Source organism: Penicillium samsonianum (genome assembly GCF_028829775.1).
Source record: "Penicillium samsonianum strain IBT 33392 chromosome Unknown utg000003l_segment0_segment0, whole genome shotgun sequence".
Lineage (NCBI taxonomy): Eukaryota > Fungi > Ascomycota > Eurotiomycetes > Eurotiales > Aspergillaceae > Penicillium > Penicillium samsonianum.
The window spans coordinates 2,518,855-2,540,352 of NW_026643261.1; the positions used below are offsets into that span (position 1 = coordinate 2,518,855).

Consider the following 21,498-nt stretch of genomic DNA (forward strand, 5'->3'; position numbering starts at 1 on the left):
TGAGCATATTATATATTCCTGGGTATTTGAGTGCTATCCGAACGCACTTCGAGGTTTTCAGACAAGTAGATGTCAATGCTACGAGTGAACCGATAAATGAATATATCTTTATGTGCTAAATACCTCTTTCGAATCTCGCATGACCTTGAGACGTATTCAAGTTGGACATACGCGTGTTTGGTTCATATATGTATTTTGTTATATTTTGTCCTACCTCAAGATATATATCATGCCGGATTTGTATATTTTTTCCTTCAACCCAACATGCTTATCATAGAAAAGCGCCTAGACAAAGCTTTTAAATATTACTTCTATATCCCATCGAACAAACCTTCTTCGTTAGGTGGTCGACTTAGTGCTAGCTAAACATGGGAAATTTCTAGCTTCCAGGTAAGCGTTAGTTGCTGGAAGGCGGATAGACATCAACTCAACAGTACGACAACAGTAGGTTTTGCCCAGAATTTTCGAAGCTTGATTATGATCATTTGTGGCTGTGATTGATGCTACCTACTCTACGGGGGCAAGCTTTGCCGGCGTGAATTTTACAATGTAATGCAGCTTGTATGCATATTCAAGATGCGATATGTTGTGAACTATGTCGAGATAGAATGATCGAGGCACCCTGATTTCAAATATGCCCCTGTCGCCCCATAGACTGTCCCACTGAGAGGTACAACACAATGGATTTTTCCCATATGCTAGGGTGGAATCCACATATTGAAGTGGGAAACAGGGTTACAAACAGAGCCTATGGAGAGAGGAGATGGAACAGGGGATTGCATGATCGACCGATAAGAATGCCATCCAAGCAAAGATTTACCAATAGTAGGGTTGCTTTTGCTGCAGGGGAAGGTAATCTATACTATAAAGGGCGTGGGAATGCTCGGATGCGCACGAGATGCCAATCCAGGGGTGAAAAACAGCCCTCAAGCCAATGAGGGCCATGCATCCCTAGAGAAACAATTCATTTCACCACAGGGCGTTCCCGAATGTACCTAGGACCCTTGTTAAAGAAATTCAGACTGCTGTTGCGGTGAAGTTGCCCCAAAACCGTCCGGGTGCGCTTCAAGAGGAAACCACCACTCATTCCATTTTATATCAAATTATCTTTTTCACGGGCCTACATTCGCCCCTCAACTATCTTAAGTAATTATATTCCTTATTGTGATCAGTCCGAGTGATGAAACTGCCGCGGTCCGCCTGGACTTGGAGCGCATTCCAGGTTGATACGGCATTGTTTATGTACGGCGCTGTCTCGACTGTCGCCATTCCCGTGGAGGCAATCACAACACCAGCACCCAAGGTCAAAGAACCACGCCCTGTACAACGATCCAAGTCTAAGAGAACAAGCCTGAAGAGGTCACTCTCCAAGATCTTTTGATTTGGGAATTCGCTATCCTCCCTTCCAGCCACATTGGCACATCGCTATGAGTTTGCATGGACTTGGGGTAATTGGGGCCCAAGTGGCCGCATCGATCAAAATTGCCGACGAGAAAATCCCTACCACGCCTAAGATCGCGCCCCCACGATGTTCCATTACATCTTCGCCTGGGGCTCACAGCCAGGAGTTTGATCCATCGATTGGTGCAAAGCCATGCTCGCCTTTCTATCCTCATTCAAGCCCAACAATCTCACACGAACAACTCACCTTCGAAACAAAGAATGCCAATCGGAGAAGCCATATGAGAGACATCGAAAGCTTGGGCCCATACGCGAGCTGCCGAACCGATAGTCCCCGACGATCGAAGTTGTGGGAGGAAGAGAACAAACCATTGACATGGTTGCAGAGCTTGAGTAACAAACAAAGAATGGCACTGAAGGCAGTCGTGGCTGTGGTAACAGTGGGGACTATGATTGCGATCGCGTTGGGAATCACTGCGGCGGTGGGAGGAGCAGGTTGGAAAGCGAGTGCCGAAAAAACGGCATCTGGGGGATGAGGTGAGTTTCGAGTCCCTTGTCCGATTGGGTTGGATTCATTGCTGACAGGACATGCAAGGTTCCGATTACTATTTTACAACTTTTGATTCGGGGCGACAAGAAACCCGATCAGCGTTATGATTCAATTCCCAACTTCCCCGACCTAAATTAGGTGACCCTGTTTGTTTCTTCTTTCTCTTGGAAGATGCTACGGAGAGCTGGAGTTTAGGGGGAAGCATCGGTTATTCTTAATTGGAGGTTATCCTACTAGTCTACAGCAATGGCATGTCTTATTCCGGCTTGATCAGCATCTGGCGAATATTGAATTGGACATGTCATAGAGCTGGCCAGAACTGCTGTATCATATCCTAAGTTATTTCTTTTTTTTTCTGTTCATTTGAATACTGTGGTGAGGTGTCATTGAGAGCCTTAAAATGCAGGAATGTAGACCGGGTCGGACCGACCTCGGCACCGAGAGGAATATTGTAAATCCGACCCGTGACCCCACCAGTGCTATAAAAGACCGCAAACTTTTTCGGCCCCTTCTTCTTTTTTCTTTTCTTTTTCATCGAAAAAAAGCAACTGAGCCTGCCACGACCATTGTCCTGTCTTACGACAACCCCACGACGATGTGTTGCCTTCGGTCCTACGGACTTCGGTCTTACGGGACTGATCGGCTCAGGAGATAGATGATCCTCGATAGGAAGTTCGTTTCCCCTCTGTGTCCTCTTCAGTGAGGGCGGTGGGATTTGAATGTCGAAGACGGGACACATTCCTTTGCCTCAACTACTTACTGTTGTGGTTGAGCGTGAGAGTAGCGACCAACGCATTAATGCATGCGAGGGTAATTTTGAGTAGATTGTGTAAATATAAGACTCGGAACAGATCCAGCGTAACCCTGCATCAATGCTACAACCTTGGAAGGCTCAGAGTCACCACGCAATGCTCCCATTGTAATGTGGATTGAGCTAGGTCTATGTGTGCATAAATGGCTAGCTGGATCTCAGTTGATTGACATCACTGGGAATCCCATATTGTCCGGTCGCACGGTGGTGTAGCCTATCGCAGGCCAACCCGAATGAAGGACAGTACCAAGATCGTCCATACTTCAGTCTGTTTGGGAGGAGTCAGACGTGACTATGGCATTACTTCCATACGACTTATGCAAATTTGGCAATAAAAATATCCTGGACCAGCCAAGGGGCTTGCTTGATCTCTGAATGCCGCTCCTTGCGAGGTGGTGATCACTCCCTTTCATCCCGCGGAATGCGACATCACCACCTTTCTAGGGATTGCATGGCCGCTGTTCACGATCTGACCTTGATCGAGGGGCATTTTCTCACATGTTGGTGTGTTTGTTTCCCATTCTTGGTGACATTCTGATGGTATTACCCACGCATTGGCTTCATGTGAAGGTGCACTCCCTGTTGCTGCAACGGCATTCCCGCCTGCTTGTTGAGTTGGCGATCATGAATGCGAAGAAACTACTAAAGGTCTGAACATCTCCTCAAGCTGGAGTACTAGTTATTGTTTCTAAGGGAGATTATTCTATCAGTCGGCCATTCTTTTACACTGCTCCCGTAGCACTCGCTTCCAGTCACTCTTTTAACTCCTACGCGCAAGAGCATACGCCTTTTTACAGTAATATTTCTCAAGCACCGCAATCATGAAGGGCTTCATTGGCGGAATCCCTGTGGCGCTGCTGGCAGTTGCTGCCCAGGCCAAGTTTGCTGAACGTGTATGCCATCTTCCTTTCGATATACTAAGCCATCAGCTAACCTAATGTACAGCAGGAGCATGACTTCCACCCCAAAGCCGGTGGAACCGCCATCGGCGGTCCTTCCGGCAATGACGGCGGTCCTTCTGGCCATCACGGCGACTTCCATCCCCAAGCTGGTGGTACCGCCATCGGTGGGCCTTCTGGGAATGACGACGACGGTGGCTTCGTCAGCCCCTACTCCGCCAACATCAAGACCGATACCAAGGTCAACGAGTGGAACAAGGATAACCACTCCATCAAGCTGAAGCACACCGATGTGTACTCTCATCCCCCGGTGGTGGCATATGGCCACCCCGGCGTTCCCCACGGGCCCCAGGTCCCTGGAATGGGACCCTTTGAAAAGCGTGGTGCTCCAGGTGGAACTGCCATGGGTGGCCCCTCTGGCAACGATGAGGGCCAGAGCTTCGATATGTCTGTGACTGCTATCTTCAACACTGAGACCGAAGAGGAGAACAAGGATGACCATTCCATCGGCATCAAGAACACGCACGTCCACCCGCCTTCCGAGGATTTCGCGAAGCGTTTCGGGCCGCCCTATGGCCCGCCCCATGTGGGTGGCACCGCGATTGGTGGCCCCTCCGGCAACGATGGTGGCCAGAGCTTCAGCGCTCCCACTAACATTCAGACTAACACTGAGATCAACGAGCACAACGAAGATGACCACTCCATCCGCCTGAAGCATGAGGATATCTACACCCACCATCATTTCCCTGGCCACGGTCCCTTCCGTCGCTCCGAGAACTGTGGCCCTCATTGCCACGGCGGCTCTCCGTCCTCTGTTCACTTCGAGCCTCACCCGGAGTCTCATTACGCGCCTCACACCGAGACACACTATGAGCCCCATTCCGAACCTCACTACGAGCCTCACCCCGAGCCTCATTACGAGAACCACCCCGAACCGCACGTCGAGAACCACCCGGAGCCTCACTACGAGCCTCACTACAGCCCTCACTATGAGCCTCACTATGAGCCCCACACCACTCTGGACTATGAGCTCACTTCGGTGAAGAACAACAACAACGGTCCTGCCGCTGGGGCTATCGCCTTTGGCCGCCGTGGGTTCCCTGGCCTTGAGTCTCACTTCGAGCCTCACCCGGAGTCTCATTACGCGCCTCACACCGAGACACACTATGAGCCCCACTCCGAGCCTCACTACGAGCCTCACCCTGAGCCTCATTACGAGAACCACCCCGAACCGCACGTCGAGAACCACCCGGAGCCTCACTACGCGCCTCACTACAGCCCTAGCTATGAGCCTCACTATGAGCCTCACACTACCCTGGAGCACGAGATCACTTCGTTGAAGAACAACAACAACGGTCCTGCTGCTGGGGCCATCACCTTTGGCCGCCGTGGGTTCCCTGGCCTTGAGTCTCACTTCGAGCCTCACCCGGAGTCTCATTACGCGCCTCACACCGAGACACACTATGAGCCCCACTCCGAGCCTCACTACGAGCCTCACCCTGAGCCTCATTACGAGAACCACCCCGAGCCGCACGTCGAGAACCACCCGGAGCCTCACTACGAGCCTCACTACAGCCCTAGCTATGAGCCTCACTATGAGCCTCACCACACCCTGGAATATGAGCTCACTTCGGTGAAGAACAACAACAACGGTCCTTCCGCTGGCGCTATCGGTTTTGGTCGGCGCGCGTACGCTCCAACCCACGAGACTAGCGTCGGCGGTGGTACCGCTATTGGAGGTCCTTCTGGTGATGACGGCGGCAGTGGATTCTCCACCCCCACCAACATCGATGTTACCACCGGTGTGAACGAGCACAATGAGGACAACCACGCCATTGACAGCGAGTACACCCACGTCCACCCTGATGGTTCCGCTAAGTACGACCGAGAGGAGCATGTTGAGGCTCCTCAGTGCGCTGCTCAGGTGCATGAGGTTGTCCACACAGTGACCAAGACCCAGTACCAGACTGCTGAGGCGACGCAGGTGGCGTACCAATCAGCTCCCACGAAGTCCGTTGGGGCTGATCCCTACGCCGACTATCCCCAGCACTCCGCCGGGGCTGATCCCTACGCTGCCTCTTCTTCCGCTCCGTACGACTATGATTCTGAGGATCCCTCGTACTCTGCGCCTTCTGAGGACTCCTCGTACTCTGCGCCTCCTGAGGACTCCGAGGTTCGCGCGCATGCCACCCCCGCCGCCGGAACTAGCGCCATCTATGCCAACTATCCCCAGCGCTCCGCCGGGGCTGATCCATACGCTGCATCTGCTTCTGCTCCGTACAACTATGCTTCCCAGCATTCGTCGTACTCCAGGATCCCCGTGCATGTGCCTATGGCCACCCCTGCCTCGTATGGCGCTTTCTCCAAGGCTACACCATCTAGCAGCATGGGTAAGATGATCCCTAGTGGCGTCTCCGCCAACCAGAAGGCTTCTCCTTCTTCCTCTGCGTCGGCTTCTGCCTCTCATGGAGTCATGTTCCAAGGTGACGCCGCCCGCCTATCCGGGGGAATCGTCTCCGCCGTCGCTGCTGTCATGGGTGTCCTTGCCTTCATCCTATAGACAGTTGGTCATCAGATCTAGGTGTTTGGTGTATCATTAGCTTCTTGTCACTCGTTATGGCCTCTGCCCTTGATATTTTAACCATTCATTTCCGTACTACTTTCTGTACCTTACCCATTGGACCCACCTTTAATGATCAATGTTTCCTTAAGAAAGTTACACATTCACAGCACTAAAGACATGACTCCCGCTTTCTTCTTCTGACACTTAACTTAACCTGTAATAATTCGGACAAGATAAGCTGCATACCATTCTTGATCGTCAATTCATATCCACCTTATTGTAGAAAATCATGCATCATAAGTGCAACACTCAATCTCAACAAAGATCTCATTTGCGGTTCGTGATCCCGAACATCCAGCCTCCAGTAGGGTGGGTCAGATCGCGTTTATAACAAGTGGGCATTTGGTTTTGCCACTGCGAATGCTCAAGCTTGATGACAAGAAAACCCACTTGGATTTCAGGTAAATCGACTCCTAATGTCCATCAATTTCCAGTATTGCATATTCATCGAAGCCATTTTCTTAGTTGTTGTATGTGTTCTATGTAGGTAATATGAACCACCAATCAATACTATGTGATATCATTGCCCATCATCTCTAGACGACGTCCAACGATGTGACATCAGTACCAGTAGTACAGGACTTGGGCTCCAGAGCGGAATATAAGAAAGTACCAGTGTAGTTTGGTCTCGTTGGATCAAACCACGCTATCCCAACCCAAATCCCTCATTCATCCCTTAATATCTCAAGTTTCACTGGACACCAAACCGCTTCGAATCCAACAACTACTTCCGTCTCCAAAATGGTTCAGCAAGACCCACACCAAGGCGGCAGCCTCTCTGAAATGGCCGCCCAAGGCACATCAATGCCCAACGATGCCGGCATGATGAATACGATCCCCTCGGTGCCACGCCCAGACCAGCGCGCCGAGAACATCGGATTCGAAAACGAAGGCATCGGCAAGCCCTCAACAGCGATGGCTGCTGACCACACTACCGACCTGCCACGCTCGACCCGGGATGTGGGTCAGACCGGCGAGGTCATCAGCGGCACGGGAAACTCCATGGATGCCGGCGTCGAGACTAAGCATGCCTACATGGGCACTAATCACCACGCTGGCCATGGTGATACTCGCGATCTCAAGCATGCCAAGTATAGCCGGAGTAAGTTTGAGCGCTATCAGGAGGAGTAGAGGGTCTCCTCTCAACCATTGGTGTGACCATTCGGCTTTTGGAAATGATGGCTGGATTCTTTTGAGTTCGTGCTATCTGGTGCATAATGTTATGAACGGCGTTTGTCAGATGTAAAACAATTCAATACGATTGAAAAAATGTCCATTAGACTTTCTGTGTAGAGTACGGCTATTCAATCGTTTCAGATTCGTAGCCCGGGCTGGTCAGGCCCGAGAAATCCTTGATAGATCTCTTCAAGAACATCTCGCTTCCTCTTGCGATCGGCCTGGGCTGCTTGCTCGGTTTCAGTAGGTTCGCCATCAGGTTCGTGAGATACCCATGTCCGGATCGTTCCATCCCCGTGTGCAGAGAACAGCTCTATCCCCTCTCCAGAGGCACCGTTCCCTCGCCAGACAAGATCATTGATACGCCCAGCGCTCAAAGCACTCGACCGACCCCGGACATTCTGCGACCCAGCCATGAGACCCGGGACGCGGAGACGCTTAACGAATGTCCCCTCACGGAGCTCGAACATGAAAATCTCACCACGATCATCCTGCTCATTGAAGTTCGGCCACATCAGTGTTTCATGTCCTGGATTCATGAAGCCTTTCGGCACGATTAAGGGTGCCCGTTCAGCTAGGTGCGAGGAAGAGCTATTACGGACCCGAGGACCGAAATGAACAAGTGTATTGGCGCCGGTTGCGGAGTCCCAGACTCGAATTCGGGAATCCTGTCCCGTCGTCACGATGTGACTGCCATTAGAGGTCCACCGTACCCCGGTCACAGGCCCATTATGGGCACGGGCATGCCGGGAGAAGGCTGGACGACTCTCGTATGAGAGCGGTGCAGATCCAGTTCCTGGGGCCACTAGTCCCACTGGATCGTCCATGTCCAGGGTAGCGATGGCAGAGTTGTGACCTCCGCGACGCACGTCGAAAATGATTACTCGGTTGTCAACTGAGGCAGAGGCTAGGAGATGCGGCCGGTGAGGTGCCCATGCTACTGACAATACTGCGCCATTGTGTCCCGGCAGGCCTTGTGTCGATAGTCCAGATCGTAGGTCTATTAGTCGGACCGACCTCTCAGACGTGCCTACTGCGACAAGCAGTGTTGACCCAGGCTGAGAGGAGAACGAGTGTGAATATGGTGTACAATCCAGGCTGAATGTATGTACCGGTGTGATAGAGGGAGATTGTAGCGCTGACAGCTTTAATGTACCATCGTGTGCAGTCGAGAAGATCGTTGATGGGACGGGATCAAACGGGTAGATCGAGAGGGAGGTAATCGCATGTGTATGGGCATCGGGGTGAGAGGATTTGCTAACGGACGCGCAAGATTGATGAACGTGTTCGAGTTCTGATCCTCTTGATTCAAGGTCCCAGAGATGAATCGATGGATCGGCACCTCCCGATATCATACTACCTTCATGTTAGAATGATAACTGTCGGATGCTAAGTGGTTGCACACGCACTATCGGCCCTCAAACTGATCGACAGCCAGACAATTCACCCCGGATTTGTGAGCAAATACCTCCGCCGTAGCACCTAGTTCTTGATCTAAAGGCGCCACATCGTCTTCGGACCGGTCCGTTGGCGCAGCTGCTCTGCGGCTGGAGAACCGTATGCCCGGAGCGGGCTCAAGGTTGTGCACTAGCCGGGTGGTTTGAGCAACATGAAATTCATTTGGAGTTACAGACCCAAGGGCTCTGTTGAGGAGGTAGGAATTCATTCATTCATCAGCGCTGGTGCTTTTGTATGAATAAGTCGATAGCCCTCGATGATGCTATGCTCCACCGGATTAAAGTTAGGCCGGCGCATTTATCGGATTTGGCAGCTGGAGACCCTCGACCTTTATTCACTATCTGCTGCACATCACTGTTTGATTTGCCAAACCTTGATTGGTCTTCCTGGCAAACCTGAAGTATGTCTGTTGCCAGGTCACCCGGCTTGGATGAAGACAGTTTTGTCGAGTCAGTCGAAGATAAGCAAGAACCACTGGACGATAAGCCTTCCAGGCACATAAAACGCCGCGCCAATGTCTATGATGCGGTAGCTGGTATGCTTTCCAAGCTTGCCGAGCTTTTTATACCAAGCAGAATGAAATCTAATTGCAACTAGGTCGTGTCAACCCCCGCGGTGTCCACGCAAACCATCACATTGCTTCTCAATACCGCGACACAACCTCCTCAAGCGCTCGAACTTTGCGCCCAGAGGAGCTTCTTTATCGCAAACAGAACATTACAGCGGAATCGATTGATGAGAAAACCTATTTCGCGCATGAGAATCTTCCCTCTGATCAAGCTCTCCCGAACTCCGAGCTCCTTGAGACGATACATGCCTATGCGGCCGACTATTACGAATACGCTACGGCAGACAACGGCAAAGATGACCATCAAACCATGGATGAGACAGCATTGCTTGCAATGGGGATCCTGATCGAAGAGATGGCCAAGGAGGAACTGGGTGAAACCGGGGATCTGGCCCTGGTTGAAGGACAAGAGTTGTCGGAGGAAGAGGACGATAAGACGGGCCTCGAGAGCGACACCACAACCAAATCAGCAGCACGAGCAGCACGAAGGAAACGAGCAAACAGCATTGTCCGTCAGAGATCAAAACGACGCAAATTGGCTCGTTCTGTTTCTGTTACAACTGATTTGGACACCGAGATTGACGAAAGACGATGACTGGATGAGATGGCATTAGAATTTTCTTGTCAGGTTGCATCCATTTCTCCGCGGTCGAATTTTCTCGAAGGCTTTTGATGCCTTCGTTGTATCAAGCCACGCGCGATCTTGCAAAAGCTTCAGTCAACCCCTTTGGAAGGGACTCGGGTAACCCCATGTACTGCCGTGGCACAGCCACGCTGCACATGGTATCGGCACATATCCCAGTCCCTGCTACGACCATGTGGCATGCAGAGAGGCAACAAGTCAGACTTCAAAGGCTTTAATCTGTAAGACAATAGTTCTGCTGCGCCTTCATGTGCGCCTCCCGCTACACCGAATGTTTTCAATGGAGCTATACGCAGAGTGATACCTCCAGGGAGAGAACTTGCGGTGATTAAACCGGCCAATATCTAGCCGGCTGGCAGCACTATCGAGAGCCCTCTCTAGCCGAATCAAAACACAACCTTGGATATGCTGTGCATCCTGCAGCAGCTTCAGTTTAATTATGGCTGGCATCGGGGCGACATCTTGCGAGACCTCATTTCTGTTGCCCCAGAACCTTGTCTCACTTGACACGTCTAACCCAAGTAGGGTCTTCCAGGAATGAATTGGCTGGATTGGGTTCCCAGAGAATATTAGCTCGGATTTATCTAGTCGTGAGTCTAGTCTTGTGCTGACTCCCAACAAGGCTATGTTGAGCAGCGTTAGTATCAGTAGTCTCTCGACAGTCGTAATTTTACAATGTGTTCAAACAAAAGAAAAGCAGTTGTCTGGAGAAACCCCTAGAATAAGAAAGGTAAGCCAGTGTCAAATAGAATATGGGGTTGTATTCTCTGAGACACGAGTTTCCAGGTTTGTGTTTCGTGACAGGTAAGCACCCAAGGGAACTGCAAGGCTGCTGACTTTGAACTCATCCATCACTCCAGGGCTGCGCCTCCACCAATGCTTAGCTGCCTCATACTTGTCCAATGAGCGAACGCTGGATTGATAAGCTTTTCTGAAGCCATTTGACAGTGCGTGCAAGATGGTACGTGTGCCACATTCCACCTGGGTACTCCGTAGGGTCCAGATCATTTAAATGAGACTACTGACGCACCACTAGCCCAAATTAACCAAAAGCGCTAAACAAGATTTGATTTTGACTCATCTCCGCGCCACTGGAACCTGTCACACGCTCAAAGATTTAGAGAAGACGCTACCCTCTGTTGCATCCATCAATGGCATCCAGGTCAAGGAATACATCCAAGCTTTGACCGATGAGGGTCAACTACGAGTCGAGAAGATCGGCAGTGGGAACTGGTACTGGAGTTTCAGTAGCGACGAAAAGCACGCACGCGAGCGCCAGTTGGCCCGAGTGACCACGGAGGTGGAGAAAGTCCGGAAGTCTTGCGCCGATGCGGAAGCGGCGTTGGCCGCTGAGACCATGCGCCGAAAGGAGGAGCCGGATGATGACCTTGAAAGGGAATCCCTCATGGCCAAAAAAGCCGAGCTTCAGGTTGCAATCGATCGGGTACGGACTACAGAGGCCCAACTCTCCGGACCCCTCAATTCGCTCAGCAGCAAGGGTGTCAAGCAGGTCCAAGAGGAGTTAGCGGGATTTCAACAGCAGGCACTGCAGTGGACAGATAATATCTATATGCTAGAGGAGTATTTGCGCAAGTTAGCGGGTGGAGACCGACAAATCATCGAGGGTGTTTTGCGCGATTGTTATGGAGACGAATACGTGGACGGAGAGGGTCTCTGTGAACTAGGATAGGATAAAGATTTGAGAAGAAAAAGCTTAGGTTTGCTTAGCACATGGCAAAACCACGGGGAAAATTATGTGAAACATAAAACAAGTCAGTCCTAAATTCTAAAAAGTGATGATCAATAAAATTGCCCAGAAAAAGGGGGAAAAACTAGCTGAGCCACCTGGGACACCAAGAGAAGCTTGACCGTGCGACACGCGAATCGAAAGCCATCTGGTTCGTTCTCCGCCTCTCTCTCTCTCTCGGAAGCTTATCGCGAACTCCCCTCTCCTCTTCCATCTCTCTTATTGTATCTCCTCTCCTCTTCCCCCCTCTTTGACTACTACAAACCATTCCGATCGTCTACGTTGGCTCGTGCGTTCTCGAGTCCCACATTCCTCCGGATCTCGCGCCATCTCCAGTTGCGCCTTTCACCCTCTCTCCCCGGTCCCCGACCCCCCGACCCCCCCCGGTTCTAGACTCTCGACTACAACATAGTATCCCGTGATACTGACCCATTGGTCCCCTTCAAGCCCGTCATTCTTCCCGAAAATATCCACTCCCTTATCTTGCAACCTGACCTTGCGTCCCGATACGCTGCGAGTTCCTGGCGGGGGTACCGTCGAAATCCTGCCTCGCGCTTCGATGTCACAAGAAACAATGTGGTGCAGTGGCCCTCGATCATAATCCCCATTCCTTTCTTTGGACCCGGGGAATCTATCGCGCGTGGAGAAGGATACATTCCGTGTGCATTTGGAAATCAGACCGTGTCCAGTGCATTGGTCCTGGACGCCAGACCCTTCGACAAAAGGATTGATACTTATTGTGTCGCTTGATTGGATTTCTTGACGTAGGCTGACTGCCTACTGGTCTGTCCGACCATTCCCCGCCATTCCGTGCTGCCCCAGAGAATACCGGCGTGTCTATCCGTCCGATCGGTGCCAAATCAGTTGCAGTTTATCATCCCCACCCTCTCTCTCACTCCTGCCACATTGTCTTTGTATAGATGCAGTAAACAGCGGCTGTGTGTCATGTCCACCAACCCTCCAATCCAACCTACGTTGCCGGCCAGTCGGAATCGCAACTCTCTCCTGTCCAAGTTTCGCTCCCCGCTCGGTCAAAGAAATCGAGGCATCACCGACTTCTATATCGAACCGGATGACCCATGGCGCTCCTACTTCCCCGGTGATGTCATCAAAGGCACCGTCGTCGTGACCGTTGTACGACCCGTTCGCATCACGCATATAGTCGTATGTCTCCACGGCTATGTCAAGGTGTTCAAGAATGCGATTCCGGCAGGAGAGACAACCCCCGACTTGGGATTCTTAGGACCAGGGCGGGGCCGACGAGGCGCAGAATACTTGGGCAATGGGTTAGCGACCTTGTTTGAGGATGAGGTTGTTCTCTGTGGCGATGGACGCTTGAAGGAGGGCATCTACAAGTTTCATTTCGAAATGGGGCTGCCTCCTTATGCGCTTCCCAGCAGCATCAATGTGCGTTTGTTGATGCGACCTCTCTTATTTAAAATATGCTAATCAAATGGGTAACTGCAGTTTGAACGCGGAACCATCGGCTACTCGCTTACCTCTACCCTTACCCGACCGACCACCATGAATCCTACACTCACATGTAGAAGACGAGTCAATCTTCTAGAAAACATCGACATCGCACCCTTCCCTGCACCCAGGGCTCGCATAGTTACGTTGGAACCGATCTCAAGGCGCTCAAAACCGAGGGGAAAAGCCAAATCAACAAATTCCGACGCAACCGCAGGGCCGGACACATCCTCGGTCGATACCCCTATTAGTGGTGCGGCACCCTCAGTAGATACCAGACCACCGCTGAGCCCCTCACCAAGCAATGTCAGCTCATCCAGCCGGCCTAGCGAAAGCAGCCAAAGCTTTCGAATCGCTAGCGATCCCAGTTCATCCGCAAGCACGAATGGACATAATAGCGAGGGTCGCAGTGCGACCCCGTCTGTCTCAGATAAAACCATAACCGCAAAGGCTGAGCTTCTGCGCGCCGGCGTGCTCCCCGGCGATACGCTACCTATCACAGTCACGATCAACCACTGTAAACAAGTGCGCAGTGCGCATGGAATTATGGTCACATTATACCGTCAAGGTCGCATTGATCTTCATCCTGCAATTCCCATCGGCACTACGGCGGCCGGGAAAAAGCCGGTATACGAAGACTGCTATCCGCGATCACGAACGGGACTTGGAGGACTTACCTTGGGAACAAGTCGGACAACCAGCACTTTTCGCAAAGATCTGTCGCAGACATTTGCCCCGCTGATCGTTGACCCAAGTACCATGACTGCAATTATTAAGACTTCCATCCGAATACCCGAAGACGCATTTCCAACTATCACGCGAGTACCGGGAGCCATGATCAATTTTCGGTACTATGTGGAGGTCGTAACTGACCTACGAGGCAAAATCACTTCCCCAGACCGCTTCATCCCGCGTTTCAACATGGTCTCCGGTGGTACTACATTTTCGCCCAGCGGGCAGGTCCTTAATCCAGCCGATTCGAGCGGCGTTACTGCCAACTGGGCTGGCAACATCCTGGACACGGATTCAATCCGCCGTGAAAAAGGTGTGATCTCAGTGGCATTTGAAGTCGTGGTTGGGACGCGTGATTCACAACGAGGAAAAGCGACGAAACGTACATCATCTACGGCTGGCGACTCGACCAAGTCACAAACGGCGGCTCCTGCATCTGCAATACTACTTAACCCTGTTGATGGGGAGGAGTGGCCAGAGGCGAATCCAATGCCTAATTCCCATGGCGAATACGGGACACAGGAGGGGTATTACCCCGAGGAGACGGATTGGGCAGAGTACCCTGAAGAGTACACTGAACATTTCCAGCCAATGGACCCTATGGTTGCGCCTCCAGAAGTCGAGGAGCCCGTTGACGAGAAAACACGGGTACGACGTCACGAAGAAGCTCTCTTACCCAGTCAACCGCCCGAGGAAGATGAGGCAGGGCCGTCTACGGTACCAATGGAGGTCCCGACCGCGCCGGTTTTGCCAGATGATCATCATCTTCAAGACTACCAGCATGTACCTTCACCAGATACAAGCGGAGGGCCGCATACTGTCCGCTCTGCGGAATCCATACAGACTGTCTTTGCGAACGGCGCTGGGCCCAGTGAGCCACGTGTATCAAGCGATGATAAACAAGAGCTTGAGCGCCACCGACTCCAGGAGCAGGCGAGTGCACCTCGAGATGAGCCTAGTAGCCAGGAACCCAGCGACGGGCCCAGTGCGCCAGTCTTTGATGAGGATGACCAGCTCGTCGGTGGGACAGCCCATGCAGACGAGTCGTTGCCTCGATACCAGCGATGATGTTGTTATGTACATTTGCATTTACGGGATATTCTGGAAGATACCACTGTTCACATCATTTATGAAACGGCGCTAAAGGCGTTGAAATCTGTACCATACACTTATTTATCAAAATCGATTCTCAAATCTTACATGAAATGTTCCAATTTTCCAATCTCATCAAATGCTTGGACATCCACCTGGCAGAAGTCTAGGATTTGTAAAAACGTCCTTATCTCCCGCCCCCGGGGCTTGGCACCCGCTTAGCGATACCTGGGGGACTTCATCCTTGCCCCTGGTCATCTCCTTTCCCCTCAAAACAATTCCGTCTACTTTTTCAATTTTCACAATGGCCTTCAAAAGCGGGTCGTTCGCGACTTTCCTCATCGTCTGCCGTAAGTCCATCACATCGCGAACTTCCCCGGATCCCAACGGCAAAGAGGCCACGAGACTGTAACAAACTAACCCCAAACTGCCCAACCAGCAACCTGTTTCTTCCTGGGCATTATCTTCTCCCTCTTCCCTTACGACTACCCGATTCTGTGGTCCACGGTGTTGACACCCGCCGCGCACTATGACTATCTCGAGGCGCATCTCCGCTTCCTGCACGCCTCGCCCCCGCTCATCCCACGCATCCTGCACATCGTAATCTTCCTCGGCCTAGCCGGCCTCCTCACCAAGCTCTACAAACCCTCTGAATCAAACATGCTCTTCGACGGCGCCTCGCTGGTCCTCTACATGTGCGGTGTGACAGTCTACATCGCCAACATCGTCAAGGGCCTGCGCCTCGCCTCTGCCGGCCAGTACGGCGCCGACCTGGGTTCCTCTGCCGACGATAAGGAGCAGATCCTTGGTCGCGAGGACTCGCTCAAGGTTCTTTCCGCTAGCAATACTATTCTCGCGCTTGTCCTCGTTGGCATCCTGGTTCTGCAGGCTGGGCAGTGGTACGCGGAGCGCAAGGATGCGCAGGAAGATGAATCGTTTGCTACTAGCAAGAAGAGTGAGAAGGAGTCCGGCGACGCTACTGCCACTACTTCCGGTTCGTCGACTGCGACTGCTGGTAAGTCGGGTCGGCAGGGAAGTCAGCGTAAGAAGAGCAATTGATCCTAGTTATTGATTCGTTTCTCTTGCTTTCGTTCGTGTTTGCCTTGGGGATATGGATACTAGGTGTGGGGTTGTGCGCCTGATTACTTGTTTTGCTTGGTAGCTATTATTTTCTTTCTAGTCGCCTACGCAGACGGGGATTTGCTGTCGCAAAGAAAATCATTGGAGACGCCTTTTTTTTCTTAATTGTCCAGGAGGTCATGGAATTCGACTTTCGTCTCTGTACATATGTGATCCATAAATATGGTATGGTACATCCATACAAGAACAAGATAGGATGAAAATGCAGGAATATGGCATGATATGCACCCGAGTATGGACAGAACAGAAAAGATGGACAAATGATCATAGATGCATGTAATGTGGACATATGGTATGGCACCGCAGAAGGGGAATCATTGCGCAAGTCGTGAAAGATGGTGTGGTATCATATCATGCATGAGAAATTCAAGTTCAACGGAATGAGAATGGGCTCCGAGGGAGATCCGGTGAGCGTGGGCTCAGTGCCTTGGCGAACAATTCCTCGCCGGAATCATTGCTCGGGGTGCGCGAGATTGCGCCCATGGCTGCGAACCCGCTGGGCCCGCTGTTATTCTGGGCTTCCTGCAGAGCCGAGGGTGGGAAGACTGCAACCGGCTTAAGTGTTTCGGGGCCGGAGGGGTTGGCATGAGAGCTTGGAGTTGGGGTGGGATTGGTATCTGGTGTTGGCATGGAATGGATGTGCTTATGCGCGACGTGACGGAAGGAGCTGAACGAGGGGACGGCAACGTCAGGAGATTGAGGCGAAAGAAGATGGGCGGTATTGGGAGCTGAACCTGGGTTTGGTCAGTTTCAGCGATATCGAATATGATAACAATTGGGACCAAGGATACATACCATTATTCACGGCTAGGTCCTTCTCGCTTGTCTGCAGCTTCAGTCCCTTAAGCTTGTCGCTCAGCTTACTGCCGCTGATAGGCGATACCGGCGTGGCCGGGTAAATGGAGGATGAATTCGAGGAGTCGTGGCTATTGGCAACCGAGTCGACAGCACCCGCCCCGACTCCAAAGTTTTCCTCAATCCACTCTTTTTCTTGGATGGCCATGTGCAGGGCAATGCCTTCAATGTTGTTGCGAGTTTCAGCGACGATCTCCGCCTCAAGAACCCGAAGCCGTTTCTTTGCCCAGATTGTATGCAACACGCCCTTCTTGCCTGCTGCACGCCCCGTGGCACCTAATTCAGAGGGGAAGATAGCGGGGAGGGGATTGAGGCGGAAAGCGTCCCGCGGCTTCGAGGGCGGAGGGGCCGCGGAATCAGTCGTATTTGACGGGGTTGACCGCGGCTCATAGCAAAGCGTAACGACAGGCGGAATGGTTGTATTGGGCGGGAGCAAGAAGTAGAAGCGGCGTAAACTATCACTAGGCCGTTCATCGGCGGGCAGGATGGAAGTCTTTCCGGCCCAAGAGACATGCCACGATCCATCGGTTATCGATCGAGTGAGATCGTCGTCCTCCCACTCAATCATCAGGATTTTGGTGCCATCGTTTCCCTTACCTGCCTCGAATTCGAACCGAGCCAACGCATTTATTGACAGACTTCCGCCCTTGGGGTCACGAGGGGTTTCGAGCTCAGCGAACTCGCTGTCTGGTGTGAAAGTGGGGGGCGCTTGAGCCATGGGTATGGACAGATTGGAGAGAAACACCGTACTTTCTAGGCGTGGGGGCGCACAGAATGTGGAATCGGTTGACTCGGAGGGTGCTTAGGGTGACGCACGGCTCAAGGGATAGGGATTACAAGAGATGCAGTAACAGTTCAAGTGGGAAAGGAGTGAACGAGGGACGAAGGACTTTAGGCGGGTCGATCACGGGATTTTGGGAATCCCTCTATGTGCCCTCCATTATTGTCCTTTTGCCTGCCCGCTTCGATTGGAATACCTAGCCGGTCTAAACAGGGGGTGATTTTTATCTGTTGTCATTCGCTGGCTCGTCACAGAGTACAGGGGCATGTCACAGACATCAATAATCGCATCACATCGCATTACAGGCTTTGTTTCCCCCGCCTCTAAATTTAGAACCAAGTCGGCTGCACCGATTTCAAAGTCAATAACAGCCAACTCTTTTGAGAATAATCATCAATTAGAGGGGGGTCAGCCTTTTATGCCCCAGAAAACAAAGTATGATCTTCAGAAAAATCCCTCAAGGGGCCATGATATCAGCAAAAATAGATCATCCATGGATGTTTTGAGGCCCATGTAAGGACACATGGTCGAGGCGAGTGTGATAGACCCCGCACTAATGCATAGAAAATGCATTCTATTTATATCCACCACCAATCGAAGGCTTTGATTCAAGTTCATCCCTGTATCGCCTTCGATATGATCATATTTGCATCTTTGACTGCGAAAATGTGAGCCAGCTCATTCAGCAGCGAGCCATACAATATGTTGAATATGAAACACCTAAAGAGCGGAATTGTTAGCTTGTACTTGCCGTAAGCCATCAGCAGAAAGACTTTGGACGGAAAAAAGATGCTTGGTATGAGCAGAGTGAACGGCGAGTAGACCAAAGACTGCAAGATATCCGTCTCTCCAGGTTGCTAGTACCACCCCATTGTAACATGTCCTGATCGCAACGTAGACGAGCATGCATGATGTCGTCGATGATATCCTTAATTTAGATTCTTTATTCCATATCAGGACTTCATCCGAGTCAACAAAGGTGTGTGTATCATACTGTATGGTACAGAAGGATGGAGAACGGCTTTCAACCGGGAGAAATACACACCAAGAGTGTATCAGAAGAGGGGAAATATCAAAAATAGAGCTTCTAATATTGCAGTTCTGTCACGTAGCTCGCACACTAGACACCTGTAGGTTGATCATTCGGTTTCACGGATGATGGAATCGGCGGCAGCGAAACCTGTCAGTTGAGGGTATAAGGCACTAGTGAAAGAGAAAATGCAACCTATTCATAGCTCAATGCTCTAATTGGTCGATTCAATAAGAATGGTAGCGTAGATCGTCATCCGAGACGCAGGAACTGTGGTAGAGGGCAGAAGATATGCAATTGAAAACCCCTCATTGCTAAGTTTAGTAACTTCAACTCCCCCGAAGCGGAGATGAAAGTGATCAGACGTGACGAGTCTTCATAGACCAATGATAGAGAAACATTTATTGACCAGAGGTGCAGATAGCATGCAGTTCGGATGTTCCGCGGCATCGCTGTTAAGCCTATTGAATCCCTTGACAGGGCTGTAAGAGCTGATGAGCGTAAAGTCTATCTTCACCTGGAAAGAAATAAGCATAATAACTTGATGGGTTCTATTCTTGGAACGGTGGACATTTGTGCTAATCTCCCAAGATGAAGAACGGGACTCATCTATGAATAGTCTTTCAAGGAGCAATGATGTACTCCACACGCAAGGGCATGGCGCTTTTTACTGGTAAATGTTTGAGCCGATCCCAGGATATTTGAAATGATTGGCGCACAAAGCAGGACAAGATACCGAAAAAAGAACATGAAAAGCTAAGAAAAGTCAATAGTTGATCAGCTTTTGCCGCTGTCACAGATGAATAGAGTGGTGTGCAGTATAATACTGATATTGGTATACTAACCGGAATAAAAGGGAAAAATTCGCGTCACGTCAAATCGACACGGTTATTTGCTGTTTAGCCTGTCCTAGAGATGTTATACATAGTTTGATATATATTGAGTACAGAATATTATGGGTGATATGGAGTTGACGTCTCGACAAGTTGGTTCCAAAAATAACACTATTGTAGGGTAAAATTAGAACATTCGCTTGGCAAAATTTGATCACGGGTGCCCCAGGGCCTGGGATTTGGGCTCATCCCAAGGAAGCTAGTCAACCGACGCACAGATAGCCACAGCGTCTATTCTCTCATCATCACTGGCTAGGATATCCCCATTTCCTCAACATGCAGCCTGAGTTGGACATCTAATAAAAGAGTCTTCACGCTACCTACAGTACGGTCAGTATGTACCTACAAGGGTGATGCATGGTGGCACACCGGCCTTTGCTCCGAGATCAACATCATCAACCTCACCGTTGCTACAGAGTACTTATCATTATTTACTACTTATGTAGCCAGGGAGGACATGAATTATCCAATGATGACATTGTGAAAAAGTCTACTAATACAGCTAGTACTCGAATTAGAGCCACGGGAATCTACAAAGTACTACCTAGGTACATTTACCTCACTCGACCCTAATCTACATATGTATGTAAAGTTAAATTGAGCCAGGCTTGAGCTGTGATACGCTCTAAGTATGTATATAGTACTATGTATGATATGGAGCATATCTCTTGCCACGTTACGGAGTACACCAGATAAAGCAGTCTAGGCTGGAACCTTGGAAGGCACCTAACCTTGGAAGTACCTAGGTATTGGAATACATTACAGTGGGCCCAAGGGGCTTCATGGAGCCAACCAGGGTCAGTAGCGGGGCTCGACGGGTCCCGGGCCCGCAAATATGGACCTTTAGTACAAATATGGAATAGCGTAGGCGCTTAAAGGTTACAGGGATATCACCGGGCATAAAGCCATATGTGGAACAGCGCGCAAGTATCTTTGAGTAGAATGATTCAGATGTCCTCCTGTGCATCCTTAGTGGTCAGTTATAGCTGAGCATATCACTTGCTTTAAGTTGATGTGAAAAGGGGGAAGCTTCTGAGAGTGGTGATTGAGTCTTGATCCTAATCCTTCATCACTGCGTAAGAGTCTGTATGTATCAATACATACAGTAACAGTACATTTGAGCAGCAGACTTGAACCGAGCGTAGATTGGGCCATATCCCACCCACTGATTATTTGCCAGTTGTGAATTGATTCAGAATCAGCTTTACTATCTTTGTATGTGTAAGACTTTCTCAATTGACTTAGAGTGAATGTATGAGATCGAAATTGTAGTATAAAAGTGTTTCATACATTGGTGTATACATTGGTATTTTTCAACCCGCTCTCGGATACGGGCATTATTGTGCGCAGTAACTTGAATGGAGGGGCAATACGGAATTCAAAAAGCAAACTCATAAACCAATCTCCTTTTTTTCACAAAAAGCGGGGGATAGCATAATGCTAAACCATGTCGAGTCATGAAACTGCGATCGACTCGTCTCATCTAAGATTAGTTCCTGCAAAAATAATCGCCATATAATACATAGTAGCATACACATCAAATAGTCTTTGTATCTGGGGTTCAAGACTGCACAATGAGAGACATACATCGATGTAACTATGTACTATGTGTGTATGTCGGTAATTTGG

At 50.5% G+C, this 21,498-nt stretch overlaps 9 protein-coding genes across 9 annotated transcripts; 7 read left to right on the plus strand and 2 right to left on the minus strand.

Annotated features, from left to right (window-relative positions):
• Positions 1 to 1,032: 1,032 nt before the first annotated feature.
• N7471_004543 (uncharacterized protein) lies at positions 1,033 to 2,261 on the plus strand. Its single transcript, XM_057277262.1, has 2 exons — positions 1,033 to 1,937; positions 1,997 to 2,261. The coding sequence occupies exon 1, from the start codon at positions 1,428 to 1,430 to the stop codon at positions 1,935 to 1,937; it is 510 nt and encodes a 169-aa protein (XP_057136872.1). The 5' UTR covers positions 1,033 to 1,427; the 3' UTR covers positions 1,997 to 2,261.
• Positions 2,262 to 3,583: 1,322 nt separating this feature from the next.
• CweA (uncharacterized protein) lies at positions 3,584 to 6,221 on the plus strand (the record flags this gene model as incomplete). Its single annotated transcript, XM_057277263.1, has 2 exons — positions 3,584 to 3,655; positions 3,711 to 6,221. 2 exons carry the CDS (start codon positions 3,584 to 3,586, stop codon positions 6,219 to 6,221), a joined length of 2,583 nt encoding a protein of 860 aa, XP_057136873.1.
• Positions 6,222 to 7,025: 804 nt separating this feature from the next.
• N7471_004545 (uncharacterized protein) lies at positions 7,026 to 7,415 on the plus strand (the record flags this gene model as incomplete). Its single annotated transcript, XM_057277264.1, has 1 exon — positions 7,026 to 7,415. The coding sequence occupies one exon, from the start codon at positions 7,026 to 7,028 to the stop codon at positions 7,413 to 7,415; it is 390 nt and encodes a 129-aa protein (XP_057136874.1).
• Positions 7,416 to 7,597: 182 nt separating this feature from the next.
• On the minus strand, positions 7,598 to 9,126 carry N7471_004546 (WD repeat protein; the record flags this gene model as incomplete). Its single annotated transcript, XM_057277265.1, has 2 exons — positions 7,598 to 8,816; positions 8,870 to 9,126. 2 exons carry the CDS (start codon positions 9,124 to 9,126, stop codon positions 7,598 to 7,600), a joined length of 1,476 nt encoding a protein of 491 aa, XP_057136875.1.
• A 145-nt stretch (positions 9,127 to 9,271) lies between these two features.
• Positions 9,272 to 10,081, plus strand: N7471_004547 (uncharacterized protein; the record flags this gene model as incomplete). The annotated part of the gene is made up of 2 exons (XM_057277266.1): positions 9,272 to 9,453; positions 9,516 to 10,081. The coding sequence occupies exons 1-2, from the start codon at positions 9,321 to 9,323 to the stop codon at positions 10,079 to 10,081; spliced, it is 699 nt and encodes a 232-aa protein (XP_057136876.1). The 5' UTR covers positions 9,272 to 9,320.
• Positions 10,082 to 11,087: 1,006 nt separating this feature from the next.
• N7471_004548 (putative GAJ protein) lies at positions 11,088 to 11,881 on the plus strand (the record flags this gene model as incomplete). The annotated part of the gene is made up of 2 exons (XM_057277267.1): positions 11,088 to 11,090; positions 11,166 to 11,881. The coding sequence occupies 2 exons, from the start codon at positions 11,088 to 11,090 to the stop codon at positions 11,817 to 11,819; spliced, it is 657 nt and encodes a 218-aa protein (XP_057136877.1). The 3' UTR covers positions 11,820 to 11,881.
• Positions 11,882 to 12,821: 940 nt separating this feature from the next.
• rim8 (pH response protein PalF) lies at positions 12,822 to 15,146 on the plus strand (the record flags this gene model as incomplete). Its single annotated transcript, XM_057277268.1, has 2 exons — positions 12,822 to 13,283; positions 13,344 to 15,146. The coding sequence occupies 2 exons, from the start codon at positions 12,822 to 12,824 to the stop codon at positions 15,144 to 15,146; spliced, it is 2,265 nt and encodes a 754-aa protein (XP_057136878.1).
• A 328-nt stretch (positions 15,147 to 15,474) lies between these two features.
• Positions 15,475 to 16,229, plus strand: N7471_004550 (putative secretory component protein shr3; the record flags this gene model as incomplete). Its single annotated transcript, XM_057277269.1, has 2 exons — positions 15,475 to 15,520; positions 15,610 to 16,229. 2 exons carry the CDS (start codon positions 15,475 to 15,477, stop codon positions 16,227 to 16,229), a joined length of 666 nt encoding a protein of 221 aa, XP_057136879.1.
• A 453-nt stretch (positions 16,230 to 16,682) lies between these two features.
• N7471_004551 (uncharacterized protein) lies at positions 16,683 to 17,883 on the minus strand (the record flags this gene model as incomplete). Its single annotated transcript, XM_057277270.1, has 2 exons — positions 16,683 to 17,044; positions 17,106 to 17,883. 2 exons carry the CDS (start codon positions 17,881 to 17,883, stop codon positions 16,683 to 16,685), a joined length of 1,140 nt encoding a protein of 379 aa, XP_057136880.1.
• Positions 17,884 to 21,498: the final 3,615 nt, after the last annotated feature.

Excerpts from the sequence above, each read along its gene's own strand:
- N7471_004543 (XM_057277262.1), top strand. The coding sequence starts at position 1,428 with ATGAGTTTGCATGGACTTGGGGTAATTGGGGCCCAAGTGGCCGCATCG.